Here is a 27,476-nt window from a genome sequence, read left to right on the forward strand (position 1 = left end):
TGTTGATAATTTGCTTTTTGGTAATAAAAGAAATAAAAACTTTTTAAGTTTTGGCCTGTTTTTATCAGCTTTATTCTAAAAAAAACCTGAATTAAAAGTGGAGGATCCAAAAGTTCTACTGACGTAAATGTTCTAGTCCAGGACTGCCCAATCACGGTCCTCGAGATCTACCATCCTTCCTGTTGTCCAGTTCCCTCTGCACTGCTCTCTGCTGATTAACAAAATCAAGTTTCTCCTCATTCTGATTGACTGGACACCTGATCCAGGTAATCGGCAGAAAAAAAGTGCAGGGAGATTTTGAAAACAGGTAGGGTGATTGATCATGACGACCAGGATTTGGGCTGCCCTATTCTGATCAATAATCTCTTTTTTTTCCTATGAGAGCTGAATGAGTGTGACGTTCTTGCTGTTTCTGCAGAACCCTCAGATTCCAGTGTTGTTCAGCTTTCCCAGAGTGCTGCAGCTGCTGGCCCTCTTCTACTCTGGCCTGCTGCCCTTTGTTCCCATCAAGGAGCAGTTTCTGGAGATCCCCATGCCATCCATCATTACTAAGTAGGTCCACACTAAAGTCAGATCTAACGCAGTCTATTTCACAGATGTGGCGATGCACGTTAAATTCTGGGGGTGGTCACTAGTAAAGGCTTCATAAGCCATTTTAAATGCTTCAATGGGCGTCGACTTCTTGTAGAATGGATGAAAAAAGGATTACATTGTCCATTTAGGTAAACCTTTTTGCCAACATTTGCACCAAAATAGCGATTACTAGTGAAGAACAAACTGGTCATTGACATCACTGAGAAATATTGACATTTCAATGAGCCTAAAGTATTTTTATGCATTTTTAGTAGCAGTCTAGTCAAATTCTGTCTGGTATATAATAGTATACTACTCCATATTAGATTAATATGTCCGTAATAGTGCTGGGTGGCCCAAACTTCATCCCATTAGCCTCACTAACCCAAATGTCTTTTAAATCTGTCGAGTCATTGTTTTCTGTCAATGCAGAGAATTTTCCTGAAACATTCTGATCTGTTAAAGAAATAAAAGAATATAGTATTTATTTAATGAATAAAATACAATAAAGATAGACCATATGGCATACAGTGTATTTTATACTTCTACATGTAGTATAGATTTCTAATGTATTTAAGTAATGCATCATGTATTCTAATATTGAAACAGACAACTGTCGTTTAGTAAAAATCATGACTTCTGATTTCTCTTTGTCTTCCATCTGTTACATAGGCAAGAATCCTTAATTCATTAAATGACCCACCAACGGGGAAACTCCGTTTCAGTTGATGGTCCCGTAATTTTGCCTTTGACCATTTATCACAATGGCTACATTTTGTTAGCTGTGTTCACCATCTGATGAGGCCTTTGAACATGCGCAGTCATATCTATGAACTGGTCTGCTCTCCATCCAGGGTGAAAAGAGTCAAAGAAATTACATTTTAGTTTGGGAAGTCACAAACGTTTCTGGCAGTAGCTCAAAGGTTGAGGTTGTGTTACATCAGTTTCTACCTATTGTTGTTTTTTTCTCTTCTGCTTGTGTAGAAGAACCGTCAGAATACGATGAATGTTTGAACGATTAGCGTGTTCCTCACACCGTAGGGAACACTGTAACCCTTCACGATTTCTGTTCTAACTATTAAGTTAATCTGGCAGCTTAAAAAGCACAATGTTCAAAATAAGAGTAGCTTCACTTTTTTTCCCAGAATTACCTGCAGAAAACCCCTTTTTTTTAAAACAAGAACCTAACTAGTTTAACCTGTTCTTTCTGCTGTTTCCCAGAATGAACAATTCATCAAGCTCCAATGATTCTGTAGCTACCTTTGACACAGAGCTCTGTCTCCCTGCGCCGAACAGTATGTTCAGCTTACCAAGGGTGTTTTCTGACCTTTCAACCCTCCCGCTTCCATCAGCACACTTCCACTGATACCACACGGCCAAAGTTTGATACTTTACTGTATTAGCAAAGCAGCTGATAAAGAACAGAGGAAGTGCTGTAAAGCTGTTAAAGACCAAGATCATCATCCTGTAAGGTTAGAGCATGAGTCAAGAAACAAAGGAAAGGGTTATTGATAGTAGAGCATAACTTTTGTCCACAGAAACGATTTACCTGTTTACTGTGTTCTATAGGTGTGTCTTTGAAAGAGTATGCTGCTTTGAAGCAGAAAAAGGTTTCTCAGAAACGCTTGTAGACAAATAGATCCATGTCTTCTTCGTCTGAGCTGTTATCTGGCCATTTTTGTTGCTCTGATAATTTTAGATTGAGGGTGTGAGGGGCTGTAAGCTAGTGGGAGAGAATGTAAACAGAGAGCTCTCAGCAAAAGAGAGAGGAAGTGGAGTCAGGGTTGCTCCGCCCCAATAGTCCCGCCCACATCTCAAAGTTGATTTTTAAAGAATTCCTATTGTTCTGCAGAAACTATGTCCTAGAAAACGACACAAGTTTCAAGGATTTTGGCTAAAATAGCATAATAGTAATGGAAAGACCACTGGGAACACTTTGAAAATTGATCAAAAGATGATTGTAGTGGGACTTTACACTCTAAACATGGAAATATTGAGTACAATTTGTACCAAAAGTGATTACATTTTTCATTTTGATGGAGTTTGTAAAGAAGAAAATTCTTCAATCCTCTATACTTTACTCTAACATGTTAGAAGCTCGTTTTATTTGCTGGGAGGTAAACATTTAAATCTAGACACACTTTCTGCTGAAACAGTTCCATCTGTCAAAAGCTGGAAAGTGTCCCTTCACAATTCCTTACTCGTCTTTTATGGATGTATATCATCTTTATGTCCTTTTAAAGACATATGAGGGATAATATGAACCTGCTGACACCAGCTGTCTATCAGGGGATTTGGTCCACATGTAGCAAAAGAGTGAACAAAACAAACATGGCAGAGCAAAGATTACCACACAGAGCTTATGGACATGAGATGTGCATCATCTGAACCCATGAGGAACTGGTGCTGTGGCCTTTCTGTCTTTGTCACCTGAAGGACGCTGCCTGTGAAATGACATCACATCAATGAAGTCATAAAAGACATTCTCCACATTTGTGCCAGAGGTTATGAAGCTGAAGGTCACGCTGCAGATTGTTCTCACCCACTGATTCATTCATCTTTTTACACACTGACTTTTGTCCAGGCACTCTAGGGAAATTTTTGTACATTTATGTACAGGACTTTGTGGAAAATTAATTTTTAAATAAAGATTAATCTAAGTAGATGCACATAACTGTAAGGCCTCCGCTTATTAAAGAAGGTTTCCATCAGTTAACCCTGCTGTCTGTGTTCTCCTTCAACAGGTTAAAGGATCCAAACGGTTTAACTAGAACTCAGCGATTTACCATCTGGTTAGCCGACACGTAAGTCTGTCATCATCTGGAATTAATAATATTTGACTGAATGTTGGCCTATTTTTTTTACTTTGTTCACTCATTTATTTATTCCATTGTTTATGATACAGTTTGTGTTTTTTTAAATTTACTTTGTATGATTTTTTTAAGTTCTGGTTTCAGAAGTTCCACATAAATGATGTTATGAATGAGAAGTCACTGATTCAGTGTCATCTGGACCTCGAGAAGTTCTTGTCTGAAGGAGAACCACACACCTGTCATTATTATTGACACAGAAGACATGTTGGCTTTTCACGTGTCCTTGATGAATCTGGAAAGGTGCATGTTGGAACATTAGCAGGACTCTGGCGCTGTTTTTCTCCCCTGAAACTGATAGAAAAACATCTGCTAGTTATGGTTTCAGATCTAAACCAATGATTGTAAATAAGAACTGGACAGAGTGAGTGTGACGTCATCCATAGAAAATGATGAAATGAAGTCAATTCAGTTGACTTACATACCATATATACACATACCAGTATTTTGTCCACCAGGTGGTGTTGTGTACAGGTGGAGAGTGTAAGAAATGTGTGCAGCTGTGCATGAATAAAGAGTAACCTTAAGTCACATAAACAGCGAAAAAACACTATACTAACCACAAGATTGCAGATTTATGGTCAGTCCACCAAAAATGAAATGTATGAGGTTATTTTGGGATACCCATGTGCATTGGCTGTGGGTAGGAAGGATTCAAAGAACACCAGTTTTTTACTTTGGATGTGAGACTACCTACTTTATTGAAGGATCTCAGTTTATGACTTAAATAACTTGCAATACAGAATAAATATAATAAAAAAAATGTATTATCAAGAGCATATTTAAAAAAAGGTATCAGAGCAAGAATGGTTATTCTGAAAAATATAATGACTGAGTAATAGCTGTTTAATTCTCAATAGAAGTCTATGGGAGTTTGGTTTCTTGTAGCCAGTAGGTACTTCCTGCTTGGAACGCCATGGGGGAGGGGTCACTCAGTCCTATTCTTATATACTGTCTGACAATGATCTAAACAAACTTTATACAACTTAGATGTTTAACAATAATAAAACAAGAAATTATATAAAGTATACGGAAAATAGAGACTTTTATCATTGATGTCTTGTTTTCTTTTTGTCTGCAGTTTGCTGATGAGGAAAGCTCTTTTTCAGCATTTAACCGCCCGGGGAATACAGGTAACACTGATGGAATGCTGTAATGCGATGTTGACATCAGACATGTTTTTTTACTACTATTTGCTAGTGCATGTCCGCCACCTTCATTTGGAAGAGGCTTGGTGTGAAATGTTGAAGTGGTGCAATTTTGCTAATCTTGCTCCAGGCTTTTTTTTTTTCCGCGGCTCTATTCTAATATATGAAAGACTTGATGTCACAGAATTCTAGCCGGGCACAAACCGCAATTACCATGGAGAGAGGAGGGGCCGCTCCTCTCTCGGAGTGTGGAGATGCACCTCAGCAGCGCAGCAACATTTCATAAAAGCGTCTTGAGTTGTTGGAGATTTTGTGACAAACAGAACGAGTAACGTGACTGAAAAAAATCTGCAAATACATGAAACCACAAATAAAGAAACGTGAATAAGCAGGGGAACACTGTAATGGAGAGTGGTACCAAGCAAAGTGGCGCCAGTATCTCCACAGAACTTTCTGTGAAGGTTGAGGATTTTTCTTCTCCACCTTCTCCCGAGGCAGTGGCTCATATTGCAGACCGAAGGAGACCGAGGAGTCTGAGTGGTAAAATGATGTTAGCATCTCAAGCTAATGAAGGTTAACGTATTAGCAAACAAGTGAAATGTTCAATACAAATCACATCACCAGAACGGAGTTTGTTGTATTCAATGCCAAATGCACTAAACCACTGTTGCCTAACTTGGAAAGTGGAACAAGCCAGTAGATTTTCAACAGCTGAAGGCAATACACCTACAATCCTCGCTAAAGCTAACACGATAATGGCCGACTCAAATCAAATCTAGGCGGGGTTTTATACTAGAGCTACAGAGCATCATGATTTGGACCAGTTGACCAATCACCAAATTCAATTGTAATACCTTGTTTTAACCTGTAGGGGGCAGCACACAGGTCATTTTTGAGTATAATTTCAGAAATTAAACAACTTTATCTTAAATTGTGAAAAATGTGGCTAGGACCAACATACAGCACTTTTAAAGAGCCAAAAAAAAGTTGATTTACTGTTTGGTTTCCCTCTACATATGATTTATTTTTAGTCTCAAAATTTGCACAAACACCCCCCCCCTGCAGGAGGGACTCTGATGACCCTTTTTAATTCACAGATGTACGTATATTTGTTCTTAGAAACGCAGTGCGTTTTTCCATTCCAGCTCAGACCAACACAGACCTGTCTGAGTGCAGCGACTGCCCGTCGTCTCCAAAGCATTTGGCTCCATTTCAGAGTTCAAATTTAGAGCCTTGCGGCTGTTCGCTAAAAGCCCTCACCACCTTTTGTCTCCTAACTGCCACGTGTTAATCGTACGCCTTCTGCTCCGGGTTTCAGGTGTACATTTGGGTGCTGAACGATGAAGAGGACTTCCAGAGGGCCTTCGATTTGGGCGCCACGGGAGTTATGACAGATTTTCCTACCAGGCTGAAAGACTTCATGGACAGGAATGGCATTTCCAGGCTCCAGTGACCTGCCAAGTTCTGCCTCCCCTCACCTCTGCAGTGATTATCCTTCAGTCTGACTGACCTACAAACACGTCTCCTGCATGCATTCCAGCAGCCCTCCTCTGACAGTGGGCTTTAGTCACATTAGAGCGCTGTCCCTATTGAAGTCGCACACTTAATGTGTTCCCAACTGCCCTCTTTCTTACATGGTAAAACCCCTGATTGAGGTATTTGTTTTATGGACAGTCTTTTTTTTTAAAGTTGGTTTGATATATATATTTTTTTAGCTTATTAAGTGTTCAAATAGGCGATTTAAAATTGCACATCAAAAAGTGAACATATTGACCTCCAAGCCTCTGTCAAGTTTAGCCATTTTCAAAAAGATTTTTTTTCCAAAATAAAGTTGTTTATTTAGATTAAAGCATACCTGGACGAGTGAATGAGAATGCTCTGGAAACCTCAACAGTACTATAAGCAATAAAGAAATTCTGCCAACATTTTTGACCTTTACAAAACAGAGTTTAGTGAACACTTGGTGTAATCTGGCAGAGGTTTGCCTGAATGTAAACTCCAGACTAAACTTTATAAAAGTTTTGGTACAAAGGACATTTTTGACCATGAAATCCTAAATCTTGATGAAGCTCCAACAGGTCATTTTATTCACCTTATTTTCTTTGTCTGATTATTTATTTTTATTTTAAAGTGCGAAACCACTTCTAAACTAAATTTATTGTATTTTAAGGTTAAAAAAAAATAACTTCAAATATAAATTATGTTTTTTGATGCACAAAGTGTGACCGTTCACAATTGAATGACTTAAAAACTGCACATGAAAAATAATTTGAAAAGATCAGATATTAGTATTTCTGTTTTTTTGCAAGATGTAAAAATACATATATATATGTAAAACATTACATATCTGTTCTGAAGTGTTTCTGAAGTTTATTAGTTATTGAATCTAAAAAATACAAACATTTAAAATAACATTTTGGGTAAATTGTCCATCAGACATCCAAATGAGCAAAGTGATTACAATTTTAAAAAAAAAGTTTATTGCTTTGAAGTTGTCTATGGTCTTCTTTGGATGGACATAAAAAAGGAAACTAGATTTCAAAATAAAAGGACCAAAGAGCTGGAGTTCTCTGTTCTGCAGATTCTGTGTTTGTGCTTTACACACAAAAAAGTATTTTAAATATATTTGAAGCCATGCTGTTTTTATTTTAAAGAAAAACAAATTCTAACTAAAGTATTTTCTGTACTACATGCCATAAAAGATTAAATTGACCTATTTATTTTCTGCTGTATGATTAGAGGGAGGTGGAGGATGAGGAGGCCGGTTCATCCTGCATCAGCGTTGACATGAATTGTGACTTGAATTATTTTTATACAGATGAATAAGGATTCCACTGAGAGAAGGGTTTAGGAGTGACCTGTGATGTCATAACCACTGTTTGCTGTGTTTTCTGTTTCCGTTTGGCTGCTGCTGTGCAGATTTTGTTTCTTACATCATCTTATATGCATTTTTTTATTACAGCAGAGAGATGTTGCACATCATGTTACACCTCCCTTCATTTGTTGTTCTTTCCATCTTTTATTTAAATGTATTTGCAGATATAGATGTTTGTTCTGTGGTATCTTTGTGGAGACTTGAATGCTGATGTTTGCTGTTGTATCATTAAGAATAAAAGCTGAACATGTGCAGGGCATGATGGGTAATCGCACAATCAAAACTTGTGACCACGAGGTCTGATCTGAATGTAGTTGCCTGAATGTATTGACTTCAGTTTTATCAACTCCTCACTGCATGTTTAAGGTTGTTTTCAGATTTAATTTACAGAATCATTCATCTGCAGGTTTGTTATTGCACAGTCAGTCAGAGCGACCTGCACCTGTATTTATATAATTTTGATTTGCACAAAAATATCTGAAACCTTTTCAAATCCATTTGTATTTTTAACTGCAGTTTCCACATAATTGACAGAAGGTGGCGCTGCAGAATAAATAAAAATCTGAATGTTTTGGTCTCAGAAAAATGTTATTCTCCAAGATTTTTGCTTTTATGTGTTTATAACTGTCAATAAAACGTTTGATTTAGACATTTCTGCCATTTCATTAATCCATCCTCATGGTTCATGTCTGAGGAATTTCTGGAAAAATCTAAATAAATCAAGGAATTGATAAGATTGTTGACATGTTTCTCAGCCAATCAGTGTGGTGTTGACATGTCCATATTGCCTGCTGATTGGCTGATAAAGTTTAGATTTAATTAAAGCTAATACAATTTTATTTTTTACTCTTGAGTGCTAAAATATAAAAAAATATATATATACAATAATCACGAACCCAAGTTTCAATTTTTTTTTAAATATTTTTTGATTTCTGAAAATATTTTTAGAGTGAAAAAATAGGAATATTATGGTTAAACTAAAGTCAATGTTAAAACATATTTAGCCTGATACAAAAACCTAAATATAAAAAAGTATTTTCTGATCTATTTTTAATTAATACAAATAATATGGATTTTTTTATGATAATATTATTGTATGTTTTGACTCAAACATTTTGGTGTTAAGCCATTTTGCAAACTGAAAAATAAGTTAAAAATATAAAAAATATATAAATGTTATATATATATATATATATATATATATATATATAATATATACATAATTATTTCAAGTCTTTAATAAGTAAGTGTAAATTAATTTTTATTTTTCATCACCCATTTGGATTAGATATTCAGCTCATTTTAACTTGCACGATTAATGTAATTATAATGGCATAATTAACATGTGGATGTATATAAGTGGATAGGTATGAGTTTATGCATATGTGTGTCTGTGCTCATATAAAATTAGAAAATTAGAATATCATGAAAAAGTGCATTTATTTCCCTGATTCCATTAAAAATTATTCTTTTATAGAATATTAATTAGATAGAATTATTATTTTATATTTATGTAATATAAATATTAAATATAATATAGATTCAGAGCCAACAGTTTACATTTACATGTTTTTATTTCGACATAAATTGGGGTTCCAGCTCATAAAACCTATAAAAATAGGATTTTAGAAAAGCCTAAATTTTCAGGGCATTTTTGATTTTCACCAACAATCTTCTACTAAACTCAAAGCACCTGTGTCATTAAATTGGTTCAGTTTGGTTCAACTGTCTCACTTCATTTTGGGAAAAACTTCAAACTTGAAAATGAGCCAGAAAACTGGCATCGATCCTGTCTATTTGAGTCACAAACGTTTATAACTAAGGAGGCTGACTATTCACAGAGCGATCATTTCCAATCATATCAGTGGAAAGTCTGATGGAAGGATAAAATGTGGCAGGAGAGGATCCACCTGTAAAAGAGATAACCGTGGGCTTCACCGGATTAATAAAAGAACAATATTCAAGAAGCTGCAGACATCCAGAAAGAGTGGAAGAGGTGGAAGAACAGCTTTAAAAAACCACCAGGCTGTCGAGTTCCTCAGGTCAAGACACTTGTGAGCCTGGACCAACGGAAGAAACATCTAAACTGGGCCAAGGAGAAGAAGGATTTGACTGGCAGCCAGTGGTCTAAAATCCTGTTTCTGATGAAGGTAAAGTGTGCCTTTAATTTGTGAATCAATATCCAAGGGTTTGGAGGAGGTGAGGAACAGAACCCAAGCTGCTGGAGATCCAGTGTGAAATATCTACAGTTAGTTGTGACTTGTGGTGCAATGTCCAGCTCTGGTGTTGGTAAATTCTGCTTTCTTCAATCCAGAATCAATGCAACTGTTTAGCTGAATGCTTCAAGACATCATGATTCCTTCTCATGAAGAAGATGCAGATTTCATCTTCCAGCAGGACCTGTGCTCTGACCATACTATTGAAGATGGACCCATGAAAATACTTAATTTTTACTGATTTGATGAGATCATTATCTGTCTTTATTTATTATTTGTGCAAAAACTGAGAGGTAGATTGGGATTTCTCCATTGTGTTCTAATTGGATGTTTCAGAAAGTAATACAAATGGTTGAAATTAATTAAACACTGGGCCCAGAATTTACAAAGTTTTAATTTTTTAAAGGAATTCTGGAATCCACAATCGTTTTAAAGGTCTGTATGAGCATGTTTCTTTATCTTCATTGCTTTTTTTAATTTCCAAGTCAAATCATGAATAATTATCCTGATTTATTATTTCCGTGCATGTATTTACTTTGTTTTTGTGTAGAATACTTGATTTTCAGGCTTTGTTTGGTGATTTCAAGGATTCGCGGCGAATCCGGAAGTCGGTGTGCGTGAGTCCTCTTGAAGCGGCTGCCTGGCTCGCGGCTCTCTGTCTGCGTCCGTCCGTCTGTCTCTCTGAAAACTCCTCTGCTCCGCTGCGCGTCAAAACATTGCGTCTCTGCAGGAGTCTGCAGGCCGGACAGGAGAGCACATTTCCTGGGGGAGGAATGCGAGAGGAAATTTTGGATTGGCACAGCTTCGAGAAGACCGAGGAGGCGCGACACTTCTGCGTGGAACCCCGCTTTTTCTTCATCTCAAAGGTTTGCCACTTTTTATTTTTGCATTTAATTTGAGTTTTTTTCTTCACAGGTTTATTGACACTTCTTAAAAAAGTTTGACCATCAGGTAAACATAAACATCCCTCTGGGGGACTCCTGTTTGCTTCTTGTGATGGTCATCCTGCGCGTATATGCGCCATCGTCCGCTCGTGCACGCGCCTGACCGTGCACCGTGTGATCGGTGCGGGACCGATCACGCGTCACAAACCCTGTCAAAGTCATTCGTGGATGCGGACTGTGGAAGGCTGGTGCGCGTGCGCGCCGCGGCATCCCCCGCCATCTGCGGCGGCTGAAGTTCTGCCCCAGATAAAGACGCTTCCTGTGACCTGATTCATACTGTAATCACTCCTGCGGTCATTCTGTGCGCGCGCAGGGACATGCAGATGCGTGGCTCTGACTGTCTGGACCACTATTTGACAACGCTGCGTGTTTTTGTTTTGTGTTTTTAGGAGGGGTTATGTCCCTCATTTGTGCATGTCAGCGGATCATGTGAGTGGGTGGTCGATAAGGGGTCGAAACGACCCCACGCGGACGCGCAGGGCCTGTACACAAACAAACCCTGCAGTCCTGTAAGTGAGGGTGAATGTGCTGCTTCCTGTGTCCTCAGATTCTCCGATTTATGTAAGGATGCGCCTCAAGAAAATGTCCCATCGGGGAAACATCCCAGCAGCAGGAGCATCACTTTGTGTGTCTGTTGGAGTAGTTGTTGTCATGCTGCTGGTGGTGGTAGTTGTGCGCCACTGACGCTCAGGGGTAGAGCAGACTGATGTGTTTTCTCCCAGTCATTGTTAGAAGCATGTATCAGAGCGTTACATAACAATGTTTTTCCTTTTCATCATTTTGCTGGATTATGAGGGTTTTTTCAGACCCTTGGAACGCTGCCTTTTGTGATGATATGCAGAAGCGACCAGAATGGACGGGCCGATGACCTCGAACAACCTGCTCCAGGGCGCATGAATGGACAGAGAAGCTTCAGGAAGGATAAAAATAATAAATATGCAAACAGGCTGAAGAGGCGTAGAGACAGACGGAGGCAGGAACTGCAGGCTCCTCAATAGAAAGTCATGTTACTTATAGATAATCTGGATCCCTGCAGGTCATGTGATCATTTATGCAATTTGTTTTGGGATCTATTTTCTTTTTTTTTCTGCTCCGAGCAGCTGGGCCTGACTCTTGGCGTCAGCATTTTGCAGAGAGACACAATGTTGTTTTTCAAGGATTATTTTTTTAACCTACAAAGATTTTGAGTGTTTTTAAGGTGGCATTTTTCTCATGATGGAGGACAAATAAGGAAAACTGAGCTTAAAACTACATTTCTGAGTATTTATTTATACAAGTTGTTACAAATCAGAAGCAGATGGGGAAAAGAAAGTTTAAAAAGAGCCACAAGCTCCCTGTTCCACTTCATTTTGATGCAGACAAATAGATCCATGAATGTCTTCATTTTCCTCGTCTGATTTGGGATCTGGATCAAAACTGTACGGCTGGATAACTCCAATATTCCTCGCCTTTTTTTTGCACTGGTAATGTTAGGTTGAGGTGTGAGGGGCTGTAAGCTAGTGGGAGAGTACGTAAACAGATGGGTGATGGGGAAAGGGGCGGGCTTACTATGTGTCAATGGTCCAACTCTGAGGCAAATTTCAAATGAACTTCTGCCACTCTACAGAAACTATGTCCTTAAAAATGATGCACGTTTTTGGATTTTGGCTAAAACAACACAACTGTAAATGAAATAACTCTTTTACAGTAGATCAAAAGATGATTTGAGTGGAACTTTAAAATGTCAAATGAATAATAGAATTCATCTTTTCTCATTTGAGTGAATTAAATGTAATTATGGAATAATAAAAGGGATGCTTTTCACACACTTGATCTGTCATCTTAGTGAACTCTGCTTTAGATTCTGTCTGTCAGAGAGGACTTTTTCTCAGGTTTGTCTCCACAGACTCTCATAAGATCTGTAATTCAATCGGTTAAATCAGTTCCTCTCTTTCTGACATGAGGAAGAATAAAGTGATATTACAGAATTCAGGCGCTTTGCAGTAATCAGAGGCTAAACTAACAGGATTAACGCAGAGGAAGTCACCAATTTTTACCATTTTAGGAGACGTTTCTGACTCAGTTAAACCATTATTGGGAAACAGCACTCACATCAACTAAATTTAGCGAGTTAAGGATTTAGACCCAACAATTTTTACCATAAAAAAGTAATGTTTGATAGATTATTTAGTCAATGAAACTATGGAATTTTAAAGACGGACTCAGATCATCTTTTGATCTCTCATTTTAGCTTAGCCTATTTTAAAACATATTTTAGTTAGTATTGTATTTTAATTGGAATTGCTCTGTAATTGGCAAGCCTGGTACCAGAGTTACTACTTTTGTTTCACCTCACAATGATATGTCAATACAGATCCTAAATGGGATTAGGCGATTAAAGTGACAATATTTGTTGGAAATTGAACAGGGTGGTAGATTATGGAAGAAACACAGCATCTCCTCTTCATGCAGGTCATTAGCACACCACATCCTCTCTCATATAGAACTTGGTCTTCGGTTTGGAGAAGGGCTCTTTCACACCACCTTGAAGTTTCTCTGTTCGACCAGATCCAGATGCACAACCATCTGAAACAAACAGACCGCCCTACCACGGCTGCCCTGATGCGATTTTTTTTTTTTTTTTTTTTGTTCTGAAAGCCTTTCCTTGGATTAGATCCAAATGGAGATCACATATTTGTTGTTTTTCAAAAGAGGATGGATGAGTTTGGTTTATTTTGATCATGAAAACAGTGATTAAAATGATTGATGTGACACATAAAGGTGTGACAAACATATAGAGACCTTTGGCCTCCTCAACCATGGTTGTCTTGATGTACCGCTTTATTGTTGTTGCGCTCTCCCCTGCCCTACTTCCTGCAGATTACTCGGATCAAATGTGTTTGGTCAATCTGAACCTGGAACCACCTGATCCAGTTAATCTGCAGCAACCAGGCCAGACGAGCCTGAAATCCAGCAGGAATGGAAGATCTCCATAGTTGGACGGTCCTGGTGTTTGGGTCAGTAGATCTCAAGGTTGCAGATGGTACTATTTGCAAAACTAAATTGTCACAGGAAATTACCACTACCTCTACTTAACAATGTGTATATTAAAATACATGCTTAAATATATTTGAGTAATTGTCTTTAGATTTCTGGTGGATGCATCATAGTTTGCACTTGTTTTGCCTTACATAGATTGCTGTTTATCACTAACTGAACATCAAATCTTTTTAAGAATAATGAAGAAAAAATGTGTGCAGGAGAGAACTGAGGAGAATCTGAAGATGACAAAAATATCCTAATTAAAAATTCATGATGGAAGGGCTTGGTCTGTCAGAGATAGGGGACATCTTGGGCTGCCAAACCACTGAAATCATCTGATTCACAATTTAATTTAATTAAAAACAACTTTTTGAGGGCTGCATGGTGGTGCAGCGGTTAGCGTTCTCGGCTTACAGCGAGAAGGGCTCTGGTTCAATTCCCAGCTGGGACCTTTCTGTGTGGAGTTTGTATGTTCTCTCCATGCATGTGTGTGGCACTCCAGCTTCCTTCCACAGTCCAAATACATACTTTATAGGTTAATTGATTACTCTCAAGTGTCAATAGATGTGCATATGTAATTGTGAGGGTAAACCCTTTTACTTAACAGTAGGAAGGACAGGCTCCAGCAACTCTTTGATCCCAAAAGGGATAAAGCAGATTAAGAAAATTCATGGGTGGACTACTTCTTGATAAGCCAAACCCAACATTTTTGGGGTGAAAACTAAGTAGTTATTTAAGAAAATGTACAAGAAATTGGATGGAATTGTTTTTTTTTCTTTTTTAGCTCAGTAGTAACTCATCCAGATGCTTATTTGACCTTCCATAAGACAAAACTGTCTCCAAGACCCTTTAAACACACGTTACTGCTGTCAGCGGAGACGGAATGTGTTTGACTCAAATTTACATGATGTTTCTTTGTTTTCATGTGAAGCAGCTCAGCTATACTTCTCCATTACTGCTGCTACAGGTCACTTCTGCTCAAACAGACTGTGTTACACATGGATTATGCATGACCCACAATTCGACGTGAAACATGCAACATGATAATCCACCTCTGTTGGTGAATATTACCCCTGAGGTCAACTCTGCTTACAGGTTACTGTAACAGCATCCCTCCGAGCTGAACCACCTTTTGGAGTCTCTGCTTTCACCAGAGATGAACTCATAATAATCAGTTAAATTTCATTGTAAAAACTACATTTTAAAAGCCCTATATCATGCTATTCTTAAGCCTTTTAGAGTAAACTATATCAATTACCTTTGGCACACTAAAGAACAAGTTATTTATGAAATATGAAATATTTTCATGAACTCTTTTTCTACCCAGACGTAAGACGACTTGATCTCTGAGGCTCCGCCCATTTCATGATGTCATCCTAGAGCCAGCCTCTGCAGCGTGTCTGCGTTTCTCCAACAAAAACAAATAACTTCAAACTTTTGCAAGTTTGAAAGAGTTTTGCAGATCACTGCTATCTCTGCGGAGAAAGTGGGTGTTAGCCTGGGGGTGGTGCTAGTAGCACAGACTCTTTCTGGAAGGGGCTGTTCCCCACTTTCATACGTATGAAAGGATATTCTTCAGGATAGGGAGGGGGTGGTGCTCAGAGAGCAGGGTTTCAGAGGAATGCTCAGAAATGCATCAAAACACTGGTTGGTGTTGCTTTTTGTGAGGAATTATAAGACATTTAAAAGTTAAAAAAAAAAAGATTTTGCATGGCATAGGTCTGTTTAAGACTAAGAACTTTGGTTTGTGAGTATTTAAATAGTCATTTTGATTATCGCTCGGATGACAAGACAGGACTGCAGTTTGTTGCAGCTGATGGCTTCTTTAAATGCCCACGATACCACAAAGTCACCGTCAAACTAATTCTATGTTCACACCACCCTCGGGACGGCAATGTGAGTTCAGTTGACCACTTCCAATGAAGAGTCTTTGTAAATGCTCATTCAAAACTCTCATGTTTACGCATCGCTACGCAAGTTTTTAGGACTGAGTTTGGGCTCGACATACAAAACGCGCAGCCAACTGAATGCGTGCTGAAAGTCGACCAGTTGAACTGTGACTAATCCAAGACTCAGATTTGATAGTAAATAGTGAAATAAAATCCATGAAAGACTTTGAGAACTGTGGGATTCTTCACAGTCTCTCAGTCATAACAACGAAGAACCGTTACGTGGCCTTAAACTTGTTCCTAAGCTGTGATGTAGCATTGTTTTCTGCTCAAATTCCTGATCCTTTTCTTTTCATTAATATTTGATATTAAGTCCTGAACCGGATATTGATAATTCATGTAGAGAAAATGGTATGGTCGAGTCGGGGTGGGATTATATAAGTTTGCTTCCTTCAACTCCCTTTCAAGCGATCTACTTGTGATTCACTAAGTGATATGTTATGTCATGTATTATGAACTGATTGCTTGAAATAAACCATTTCATTCATTCATTCATTCATTCATTCATTCATACTGATGCATGAATGGCGTCTCTTTAATGAAATGTTAACACATGTAGCACTGGTTGCAGACACGTATAAGAGAGCAGAAAACTCTTCAATCCAACACCATTACTGTTCACTGTCTTTACTTGAAATGATTACCATCTTTAATTGAATGATGTTCCAACAAAAAACTTAGTCTTAAACAAAAGTTTCCTCATTAATTAAGGATTTTATAAAACAAACTAATTACAAATATTAACACTGATGTTATGGCAGTAAAACTGACAAAGTCCAGTATTTCAGATGTTTTATCTTAATATATTTCAACAGAAATTTGATGGAAAAAAGTTAACGCTTTCCATGTTTTCAGTGAATTCAAGATGGAGAATTATTGTTGTTATGTTGAAATGATTGTGAGTGTGCTTATGGTCTTGTGTGAGTTTTTTTGAGACGACCATCGACTGTCTACATTATGAGAACTGTTCTTTGAGTTTGACGTCACTCATAGAAAATACTTTACTTCTGGCTCCAACCAAATGAAGTCAATTCAGTAGCCATTTTTTGTAATATGAACGTCGCCATGTTGAAACCAGAAATTGTCAGTAAGCAGTGATTGGTCTAGTCGGTTTGAGTGATTGTTTCTATGGCAACCACTCTGGCCAATCAAGGATGAGCTTGTTGGAAGTCCACAGTCCTAACACTTGAAAGCAGGTTACACAAAATCTGTCAAATGTTTTGAACGTTGGATATTTGGGGCCAGCAGGCTCCACCTACTTTTATTGAGGCATCTGATTGGTCAGTTGATAACTTGAATGAATTGTACTACAGCAAAAAAGCATCACAAAAATAAACAAGAACATGTTAAAAAAAAGGGTATAAGAGCAAGAATGATTACTCTCTGACAAATAAAATAACTAATAGTTGCTGGAGTCACTCAGTCCAGTTCTTATTTACAGTCAGTGGTGAGAAGCAAGGGTCAACTCTGGCAACTGCTCTGAGTGTGTGTTTGTTGATGCTGCCGGCACCGAGTCTGCGGGTAGAAAGAGCGTCTCACCACCGCTTTTATTTATATCCCCACTCTCTTTACTCCCATCAGGTCGGAGCCGTTATCAGCCTGCGTCTGACCAAAGCCCCGCCCTCTCTTGTTTGTCTTGGGCCCACAGAAGCCTCCTGTTCCCAATCAGTGTTTTATGAGCTTCTCCAGATGGTTCTGTAATTACAGACAGGATGGAGAGGGGAGACATTGACGCATTGAAAACATCCTTTAAAGTGGTTTGCTGAACAATCATAGACAAGGCAGTCGGTGTAAATGACGATTCATCCAAAATAGGTTTTGCATGTAGTAATCAGAAGGTCTGAGGTTCTGCTTCCCCACGAGATCAGGGAGAAGCTGTCCTTTATTTACTGTATGTAAATAAATTATCAACTGTATCTCACTCAACTGCATTTGTGCATGACAGGGTGGTGCAGCTGCAGTGCTGAAACCACAACAGAAGTCGACCAATAAGAGCGCGGCGTGTTTTACGGCACGTCGCCGTCTCTGCTGTCGCAGATCCTGCTCCTGGGTCCTGTGTCAGGCTGCTCTGCCAGCTCGCTAATCTCCTCTGCTGTGAGGTCGCACCAGCAGAAGTATTTCAATCCCCTTGGATATCATGGCGCGGGCATAGCAACAACTCCCTGTCGTGCTAAACTAAACATAATCTCTGCAGTCAGACTTGAACACACAGTGCTGCTGTCTGCCTTTGTGCATGTTTGCAGCTCTGACTGACAATAAAACGCCCCTGTAGTGATGTTAGCCAAATGCTAACATGCAAAGAACACTTACAGGAGCTTTATGAGGGTTTGTTTGCTTGTTTAGTGAAGCAGAAAGGAGGAGAAATTGATTCTCTGAGCATTTAGGCAAACATTTTTAAAGTGATGCTGTGCAATCAAGGCAGGAAGTTACTGAGTCAGGATGGAAAATTTTATCTGATCTGAGAACAATCGTCCAAGTCTTGGAAGTTTGACGCACGCAAAGCCAGCTGGAGACTTCTCCTAACCCAGAAAGCAGAATGTAATCCCATCATCAATTATACAGCGGCGACACAGTTTGCCTCGCCAGTCTAAGGAAGCAGCATTCCCTCACAGCATCTCCTCTGCTGTCCTCCCCTGCGCGCAGGTGTTCACCTCCCAACCCACCGCCCACCACGGCCCTCACCTGTGTGTTGCGGTGCTTCCCCTGTGAGCCGACCTGGGCTGGCAGTCCCTTCTTGCACCGCCCGCCAACTCCGCCCATGGTCAGAATGACGCGCTCCAAAACTTTTCAGGCGTATCTGCCGAACTGCCACCGGACCTACAGCTGCATCCACTGCCGGGCTCACCTGGCCAACCACGACGAGCTCATCTCAAAGGTAACCAGGGGCGTTTGAACTTCAAGGGAACAGGAATGTTTCTAGCTGGCTCCTCTACTGAAAAAACTGATAAAAATGTATTAAAAGCTAAAACATTTTCTTTAAATAGGCACAAAAAGGGTATAAGAAAATACCAACAATTATTATTATTATTAAACTAAGATTATTTTGCTATTATTTTTCTCAAAAGACAGAAAATAAAGCTCAAATGAACCAAAATACCTGCTGACAGGTGGAGAAATTTCATCTGGATCTGCAGAAATCCTCTGATTACAGTGATTGTCTTAAAAAGTGCATTTTTTGTCTAATTTCACTAGTTTGTTTTTACTCAATTCTGCTTAACAACAGTTTCTGATTTTCACTGGTTGATTGCAGATACATTTTATGATTATTAGTGTCAATTTTACACATTTTTATTTTAGTTTAGTTTCAGTCACAAGGGTGAAAAATGGACAGACTTGTTTGGGACACACAGTCGGCCAGGACGAAATATCAAGATCGTAGACAGCTTTGTGAGCCTGTGTAGCTAAAATGTTCATGCAGATTTTTTTCTGCAGTCATCCTGCTGACAACAGGTTAAACCGAACACTTAAACAACACATGGGGGTATGCACAAGTATGACGCATGGCGTCCCATGAGGTGGCTGTCCCTTCAAGATGCAGCCGCTTCTATGACCCTCTACTGAGAACTCTAAAACTTGCAGCATCTGTGCAGGTCAACCCCTGTATGGGTGCATGTGACAAATGCTTAATAAAAGGAACTAACTAAAAAGGAACTAACAGTTTTGTCTGTGTTTGTTCATCTCCTGCGTCTAGACTAGGAGTCTGTATTTAATGCTCCAGAGCCTCACTCCTCCTTTATGGTTCTCTGGTTAAAGAAAAATGAAAAATACTATGTTTTTAATTTTTAGAAAAGTAACTGTGAAGTAAAACGTCAATAAAATGCTAAAGTCCGCAAGCTTGATGCTAATGCATAATGGGATTTCTCATTGGATGGCTAATGCTAACACTCTGTCGTCCTAAACATACAGTGGTGACTAAATGAACATCTTTACAAACTCACAGGCATGAATTTTCCAAACTCTTGGAAGGAAATATTTTTTAAAGTAACTATTTGTGATCTAAAGCACAGTTTTTTGCTCATACTTTCTTCTTCTTCGTCTTCTGGAATAAGGTGTAATAGTAATGCGCAATCGCCACCTAGTGGCCAAACTGAAGCGTCCTCCAGGAGAGGCAGAACAATTGTTGGAGCTTCTCCGTTTGAGAATCCATGGAACGCTGTATGCTATTGACAATTTTATTGTAATTTCACCAATAAATTTTACATTATGGGAACTGTATCAGATTAATATGAATATCTTCAAAACATTTATATAGATTAGTAATATATTTTCAAACAAATGTGTCTAAATGTGTAAACCGTGTAAAATACAAATTGAATTAAGAGGAGTGAAATAATAAAAATAAAAAATCTGAATTTAATTGATTCTGGAAATTATTGGCAAGGCTCCTTACCGCAGTAGCTATACTGCTCCAAAAATCCATCAAGTGGTTCAGCCTTGTAGTTTAACAAAGATTCAAATTATTTAACCGATTTTTTAGCCATAAACTACAAAAAATTCATTTGAGCTCAGTAAACACAACCAGAATCCATTCTCAAGTTGCACAAAATTAAACACTCCCTTTTTTTGAATGAATTCAAGTATGTTAAGTTTGCCTTATGGTTCAAAAAATACGACAAGCTTAGGTCAGATTTATTAGTTAGTTTTACAAATTTCTGGAAAAGATGCTCCACAAATGGCAAAATAAATAGTTTTTTTATCGCTGCTGATATTCCACTTCCTACGACTACATTTGCTGCATTGACATGATCCTTTTTGACACAGAATGTCGTATTTTGAAAGGAAGTCATGTGAACCTCTGTCAGAAGTTATAAACTATTTCATATTTCAAAAAGGCAATTTTCTCTTCATTGTTTATTTAGGCCAAATAAACAATAGTACATTTATATTTATTATAATTGCAACATAAATACAAGTGTATTTTTTCTGAGAAATTGACCTGAATGGTTCTGTAAGTGTTGAATGCTGCAATAGAATCTGCTTTTACAATAAACTTGCCTTCAAAGTGAATTTCGGTAACACTTATTAACACATTAGCAAACATTATTAATGTGTTTATAGGTTGTTAATAAGTCATTTAGTAGCTGAAAAGTTTATTAACATACTTAGAAAGATTCATTAACATCTAAAGTGAGACCATTTTCTACTAAGTCCATATTAATAAACTGTTTACAAGCTTAACAAATGTATTAACTATCATTGCTAACACTATATTGAGTGTTTTGCAGCACCTCATCTAAAGTGTTACCAGAATTTTCAGTTTTACTCATCAGTGCAAGAATTGATAACATAGACGGTAAAATTCATGCTGACTCAGCTCTCAGTTCAGCCTTCTCACTTTACTTTAAAGCGTCTACGTTACACATAACAGCTGAGGGTGGATTCTGTTTCTAACTTTTCTCTTTTTTTTCCTGCAGTCGTTCCAGGGGAGCCAAGGCAGAGCCTACCTGTTCAACTCAGTGTAAGTAAAAAAAAACAAGCCATCTGGTGCTTTTATTTAAGAGAAAACCCATTTGAACGGAATGCTGTAGACGAATGCCAAGTAACCATGCATGTGATTCCACGTGTTCATAGACAGAGGGTGAAGATAGGATCAGGTTCTGAACCCTGTTGCTTCCTCTCAGGGTGAATGTTGGGTGTGGTCCTGCAGAGGAGAGAGTTCTGCTGACAGGTCTGCATGCTGTGGCAGATATCTACTGTGAGAACTGCAAGACCACGCTGGGCTGGAAATATGTGAGTAAATCGAGGCTCAACAGCACAAAGTCAAGCCAACAATTTCTCTTTCAAATAAACTTACATTTGTTTTTAGATGTGCCCAAACTAGGAGCATTCTTTGACAGAAAAGTTTCATTAAAATATTTTTTTTTCACAATATCATAAAAAAGCTAAAAATAATATCAGTTTGAACTGTTTTAATTAATTGTTTAATTAAATCAGATTTAGTTTACTGGTGCAAAATTTTTATGCAAATTACAGCAGAAAGTGCCTCTCTTAAGATTAGAAATTAAGATCTATAAGTGGACAGTTCAAAATTCTCTCACACATATTGGAGCCAGTCAAATCGAAACCTTAAAATCCAAGACAAATGTTTCCCCTGGGGCTATAAAAAAGTAAAAACATAAAGCAAACAGAAAAATGTGACATAAAGAAAAAAAGGGATTTATAGTGAAGATGATTTGGGGTAAAAAAAAAAAGAAAAAGAAACAAACAAATAGTAATAACTAGATATAAACTAGTTGTAATATTTGTAAAGTCAAAACACCAATAAAGAAATTGAAACAATAATAGGATTGAATTGTAGGGAATAAAATAAAAGAAATATAATATATGAGAGACAAATGTAAAATATTAAATTTTAATCCTGTTTTAACGTCTCGTTCCCAGTGCTCTTTTCATTATAATTATGGAATCCAAAAAAAAAAAAAAACCTGTTGTTTCTGTAGTTTATTAGAAATTCAACTCACAGTTGTAAGCTACACAGTTGGTGTGGAGAAAGCCTGCCCGTACTTCCCATCATCCATAACTGACCGCTATCTGTTTACAGAATCTTCCACTAGTTTACACCCCCACAACCTCAACCTAACATAGGTGGTGCAACAAATATTTCGAACCATATTGGTGCCATTCAGATGTACAGTCTTGAACCAGATTCCATCTCAGCCAGGAAATCAAAGACGTTCTTTGATCTATTTTGAGGCAAAAACTGTCCATTTTGCTCCTGGTTCACAATGATTTAAATAAAGAAATACTCAGAAATGGAATTTTAGCTTAATTTTAATATATGTAATCCATCATCAGAAAATTACCACAAGAAAAAACCCCAAGAAACACAAGTTTCAATGGAATGGGTCTTTCATAGTTTATTCAATTTTCTTTTTTAAGGTTTATTTGCAACTTTTAACTCCCCATCTCATATCAAATCCTTGACTTTTGACCTAATTTATAGTAATCAACTACTTTCAACCCTTTTTTAAAACAAAAGAGCTTAAGTTTGTTGTATTTTTTTCCACCTAAAACTATATTTTCATTAAAAAGTTTCCAGTTTTAGTCATCACAGTTACATTATTGAAAAATGTTGTGCTTAATCAAGACCGAAAACATTAAAAACATGGACGGAGCATCTCTAAGTGCTGTCAGAACTTGCAGTGTGTCCAATGCAGGGGGTATTTTGGTTCTGGTGTCAGGGTGAACTGAACCCACACATGCTCGCTGTCTGCATGCATCAGCAGAGCGAAGTATGTGCAGCTGTCAGCGGTGACCTCTGTCAGCATGGAGATGAGTTTACACTGTGTGACGGGTTATCGCGTGCAGGAAGGTTCTGTGCATCCAACTCGAAGCTTTATCGTACTCACTGTACCAGTCAGGGGTTGCCGTCTGACCTTAAACCTCCACCTCCGGCCTTCCAGTCGCGGGAAACCTCATCTCTCTATTGTGTCTGATGAACAGCTGCCGTGACTGTATGCTCTGACCTCAGAGTTTGATACAGCAGAGCACACATCCACGTGGGTTTAAAGAAGTTCAAACATCACAGGAGAAGCTTGATCGGCTGCAGTTTTTCACAGAGAGAATCCAAACCTGTCACCAAAACAGACTAAAACCAAAGGAGACACACAAGCTTCACGGTGGAAAAAACGTCTATTTGTTTTCTCAGGGGTTTCTCAATTTAGACCCCATCTAGAAGGGTCATAATTGACACAAAATAGATTTATAGCCCCTTTTTTTCTGCCATTGATTGATAATCCTGTGGGATTTCTGTGTTTCAAAGCAGTCTGGAGTCTTTACAGAGAACTGTCCCATCATGAACGCTTGAAAGAATCTGGGTCAAATCTGCAGAAGAGGAGGAGACGCAGAGTGCTGTCAAAGTGTAGACTTCAAAATGTTTGCAAATGTAACAGAACTGAAAACATTTCATAAAATCCTTCAGATTAGTCATTTTGTTTCTTCATTTTGTTGCATAAAACCTTAAACTTAAGAAAAAAAGTTTTCTAAAGAGTTTCTTCTGCTGTTGGTTATATAACCTGTTTCCACAAAAAGTTATCAGAGTTAAAGCTGATGAAAACCAACATTCTGTTTGTGAATCGAAAGCAAACACACACATAGAAAATATTGCAGTTTCTTAAATGACCACTAGTGGCAGGTTTAAAAAAAGAGCAGCTTATTACTGCCTGACATGTAAAAAAGTCAAACTTTACTCCAAAATAGACATTAAAAACAACCGGGTTCAAAAATACTTTTAACTGTTTTTCTATTTTATATCAGTTTTTGGAGTATAAGTTGTTTTTTTTTTGTTTTTTTTTGCATAACTTGGTGCGACTTATATCTGATTTATTAAAAAAAATTGCAACAACCGCTAGAGGCAATTGTAGTAGTATTTGCTGCTGACAGCAACGCAGAAATTCAACACGAAATACGAAGAATTAACAGATTTTGTGATTTGAAGGGATATAAAAAGTTTAGTTGACATGTTAGCATGTTTTTTATGATACGGTTATCTGAATAATTGTTCATATATTGCGCTTATACACTAGATTCCCCGGTGTTTAATGCCAGTGGATATATTGTCCATCATTGTTTTCTATCCCAAAATGATTTGCCTTTCAAGATTTAATGTCTGCTCTTATTCTTATTTTTTAAAATACTTTTCTCCCAAAAGTGCGACTTATATGGAATTGTTAAATTATTATTTTTTATTAATATAATTAATATCATTTTTTATTATACGTTTACAACTTAGGCCATATCCAAACTCTTCCTGTACCCCTAGAGCTTCTCCCTAACTACATTCAGCCCTCCAAACGGAGAGTTATGGAAAAATAGTGTCATCAAATGAGGACGTTACTCCCACTTGATGATGTCATCAATACTCGTCGATCAGCTAGGTTAGCGCTTGGAAACACATAACAACATATAACTTTATAACTTTAAAAAGCAAAAATAAAACAATTACTTATGGTTAAATGTAAACTTTTGTGCTTCCACATGAAGAAAAGCGTGTCTCCTCAGTGCAACAGGTAATACCCTCATGGCAGAGGGCTCTGCATTCCTCCACAGTGAGGGCTAGCCCTTAAAAAAGCGATTTCGGAGACCCCTACCTCTTTAAATGCGGAGAAGCTGGAGGGGTAGGGGAAACATTTGGATTTGGCCTTATACTCTGAAAAATACGGTACTCTGATTTATTTTGGGGTGTTTTACTAACCATACAAAATCTAACGAGTGACGTCAGGCCATTGACTGTATGTGAGAACTGGACTGAGTGACCCCGCCCTCCTGGTGTTCCAAATAGGAAGTCCAAGAAGCTAAAATCCCAAAGACTTCTATAGAGAAATAAACAGGTATTACGCAGTCATACTGTTCGTCAGACTAATCATTCTTGCTCTGATACCCTTTTCAACATGTTATTGATAATTCTCGTATTTTTTTCATGACATTTTTTCTGTTGTGCGAGTTATTCAAGTTATAATCTGGCCAATCAGATGCCTCGATGTAAGAAAGTGGAGCCTGCTGGCCCCCACGACCAACAATTGAAACGTTTGATCACTTGTTCACTCCTGAAAGGAAAGAGTGGTTTCCATTGACCAATGCTTACTGATGACGTCTGGCTCCAACATGTCGGCGTCCGTTTTGCAAAACAAAAAATGGAGACTGATTTGGTTGGAGTTGAAAGGAAGTCATTTTCTATCGGTGATGTCACACTCACTCAGTCCAGCTCTGAGATACAGTCAATGCATCAGACACGATCAGTCCAGAATGTACGTGTGAAGGAAACTGTGCTGCTGTTTGCAGAGATCCTGACCTCCGTCCATCTCCTGACTGAAGTTCTGTCTGTCTCTGCAGGAACACGCTTTCGAGAGCAGTCAGAAATATAAAGAGGGGAAGTTCATCATCGAGCTGGCCCACATGATCAAGGACAACGGCTGGGACTGAGCTCTCCTGCCGACCGCGGGCGGGGAAGAACTGGGGGTGGGAGTTGGGTGGGGGAGTGGCCGTGTGTGGTGGGTGAGTGTGTGACTTTGGTTTGGCCGATTTACCATTAACCTCTGTAACTTACTGCCCATCCCTCCCCGGCGCCCCTCCCGACAAACGCAGACACAAACACACATCCGCAGTTTGACGGATAGACGAGGTCGGCTTGTTCACAGCTAGCAGGGCTAGCGGGACTGTGTGATTTTTGAGTTTTATTTTTCTGATCTTAGAAATTGAACTCCCAAACAAGACTCCTCTGCAGCAACACGAGTCCTCTAAATATGGCGGATAGCTCTGCCTCGTCTAATGCGATGATTAGCAGACTGTTGGGTCAGTCCCTGGATCTCTTGCCAGAAGGAGAGCAGTTGGTGTCGGTTGGAGGGCTGATGAGCGTTCGCTCCTTCCCCAGCATGAATGAGATGACTTAAGATGATTACAACAAATCCAGCTGATCGGGTCCTTGCCAGCTGGACCAGAGAGGAGGCCCGGCCGGCGGCCGAAGGGGTCAAGCGCAGTGGGGCGTGGTGGATGCAGGGTGAAATCCCTATCCTGTTTTCTTCTGGCATCGATTGATTCTGGCTAAAAATCGGATCTGTGATTTGTTTGGATAGCAGGACCGACGCCGGGATTTCAGGCTGGGCTAAAGCTTGCTGGGAGTTTTCCTGTGAATGTCCTTCTGAGGATGTTGGCAGAGGTGATGCTTTTGTCACACGTCCTCACAGTTCAGACGTTAGCTGTCAGCTTTTGGGGTAAACACACAAACTAGCCCTGCTGCCATGCAAGTGGCTGTTTCAGAGATCCTAAAATAGTGGCTCAGGTACGAGTAGACAAAGTAAAACGCCAAGACCGCAGCAGTCTGTACTGTGGACTATCTGGCATCCAGCTGCTGTTGCCCTGATCTTTCAGTAAGATCTTCCATAATACACTTTAGTCTGCCAGCTTACTAAATATGCATTATTCTCCTTTAAGGGGGCAATATTGGAGTTGAGGTTACAGGAAGGAAGGCCCTGCTCAGGTACATTGACGCTAACTTTTCTTTGCTGAGGCTGGAATCCTACTGATTGAGGTGGATATGTGGGTATTTTACGTGAATCTTCATCCCATCCAGATTCAGTGTTAATGCATGCAAAATTCAAAAGCACCGTCCGACCGGTTTTTGTGCGGCGTTCCTGTGAAAAGTGTGTTGCAGTGAAACTTGTGCTGTGATGCAAAATCTGCTCAGTTTCATCTCAGCCCGTCATCTTTGCAGCGACGCGGAGCGTTCAGGTCGGCGGCCATCCTGCTACAAAGACGGGAGATTTAACACAGTCTCCTGAGCCCTCTCCACTCTAACAGTTAACTGTGATCAGTGCGTTAAGCCCAGCACAACCAAAGAGCCCGCCGTCAACGATAAACTGCCCGAGCTGAAGATTTCATTTTACGAAATACTGCGAAACCAGAGGCGAGATCGGAGCAAAGTGTGGGGACAGCCTTTCTCTGTGATATATATATAAATATATATATGATGCATTACTATTTTGTAAAGAAAACACCCTAATATATAAATATATTCTATTTACTGTATCATTCTGAAGGTTACCATGTTTGTCCACTTGTGTGTTACGGACTGTAAATAGTGTTAATGTATTGTGTTTTATCAATGGTCCATAAGATGATGAATGAATATGATTTCGGTCATGTCATGCTTTCTCACTGGTACCATGCATTTGGCTGTAAAATACTACTTTTTTACTGGAATATTTCAATTTTAACGTCTTTTGTAAAGGAGGATGCTGATATTGACTGTATATCATTGGATCTTCATGGAATAAAAGGCACCTTAATATCCGAGCGCCGTGTTTGCTTCAATAGGGAACTTAGCGGCGGTTAAATCTGCCTAACATCTGGGAGAAGGAGGATTCATCAGAAAGCTGGAGATGT

General features: G+C 38.8%; 2 protein-coding genes across 3 annotated transcripts in view; both read left to right on the forward strand.

The window, feature by feature from the left end:
* Positions 1 to 8,115, forward strand: part of gdpd1 (glycerophosphodiester phosphodiesterase domain containing 1) — a 16,185-nt gene extending 8,070 nt beyond the window's left edge. Inside the window, exons 8-11 of the mRNA XM_024277841.2 lie at positions 419 to 552; positions 3,318 to 3,377; positions 4,525 to 4,576; positions 5,910 to 8,115. Of these exons, the coding sequence (XP_024133609.1) occupies positions 419 to 552; positions 3,318 to 3,377; positions 4,525 to 4,576; positions 5,910 to 6,044 (381 nt within the window). The 3' untranslated portion in view covers positions 6,045 to 8,115. The remainder of the gene's footprint in view (positions 1 to 418; positions 553 to 3,317; positions 3,378 to 4,524; positions 4,577 to 5,909) is intronic.
* A 2,194-nt stretch (positions 8,116 to 10,309) lies between these two features.
* ypel2b (yippee-like 2b) lies at positions 10,310 to 27,386 on the forward strand. 2 transcript variants are annotated; one of them, XM_024277935.2, is made up of 5 exons: positions 10,330 to 10,548; positions 18,240 to 18,471; positions 21,011 to 21,054; positions 21,218 to 21,326; positions 25,428 to 27,386. In XM_024277935.2, exons 2-5 carry the CDS (start codon positions 18,355 to 18,357, stop codon positions 25,515 to 25,517), a joined length of 360 nt encoding a protein of 119 aa, XP_024133703.1. In that variant the 5' UTR covers positions 10,330 to 10,548; positions 18,240 to 18,354; the 3' UTR covers positions 25,518 to 27,386. The 2 variants fall into 2 exon arrangements, with proteins under 2 accessions (XP_024133704.1, XP_024133703.1); XM_024277936.2 differs by lacking the exon at positions 18,240 to 18,471 and having other exon boundaries at positions 10,310 to 10,548.
* Positions 27,387 to 27,476: the final 90 nt, after the last annotated feature.

The sequence above is a fragment of the Oryzias melastigma genome, linkage group LG13, assembly GCF_002922805.2.
Source record: "Oryzias melastigma strain HK-1 linkage group LG13, ASM292280v2, whole genome shotgun sequence".
In the NCBI taxonomy this organism is placed as follows: domain Eukaryota; kingdom Metazoa; phylum Chordata; class Actinopteri; order Beloniformes; family Adrianichthyidae; genus Oryzias; species Oryzias melastigma.

Bases quoted from the DNA above. Each gene is read 5' to 3' on its own strand.
- ypel2b (XM_024277935.2), top strand. From the start codon at position 18,355: ATGGTCAGAATGACGCGCTCCAAAACTTTTCAGGCGTATCTGCCGAAC. The intron at 21,055-21,217 runs GTAAGTAAAAAA...GCTTCCTCTCAG, and splicing joins GCCTACCTGTTCAACTCAGT to GGTGAATGTTGGGTGTGGTC. The intron at 21,327-25,427 runs GTGAGTAAATCG...CTGTCTCTGCAG, and splicing joins CCACGCTGGGCTGGAAATAT to GAACACGCTTTCGAGAGCAG.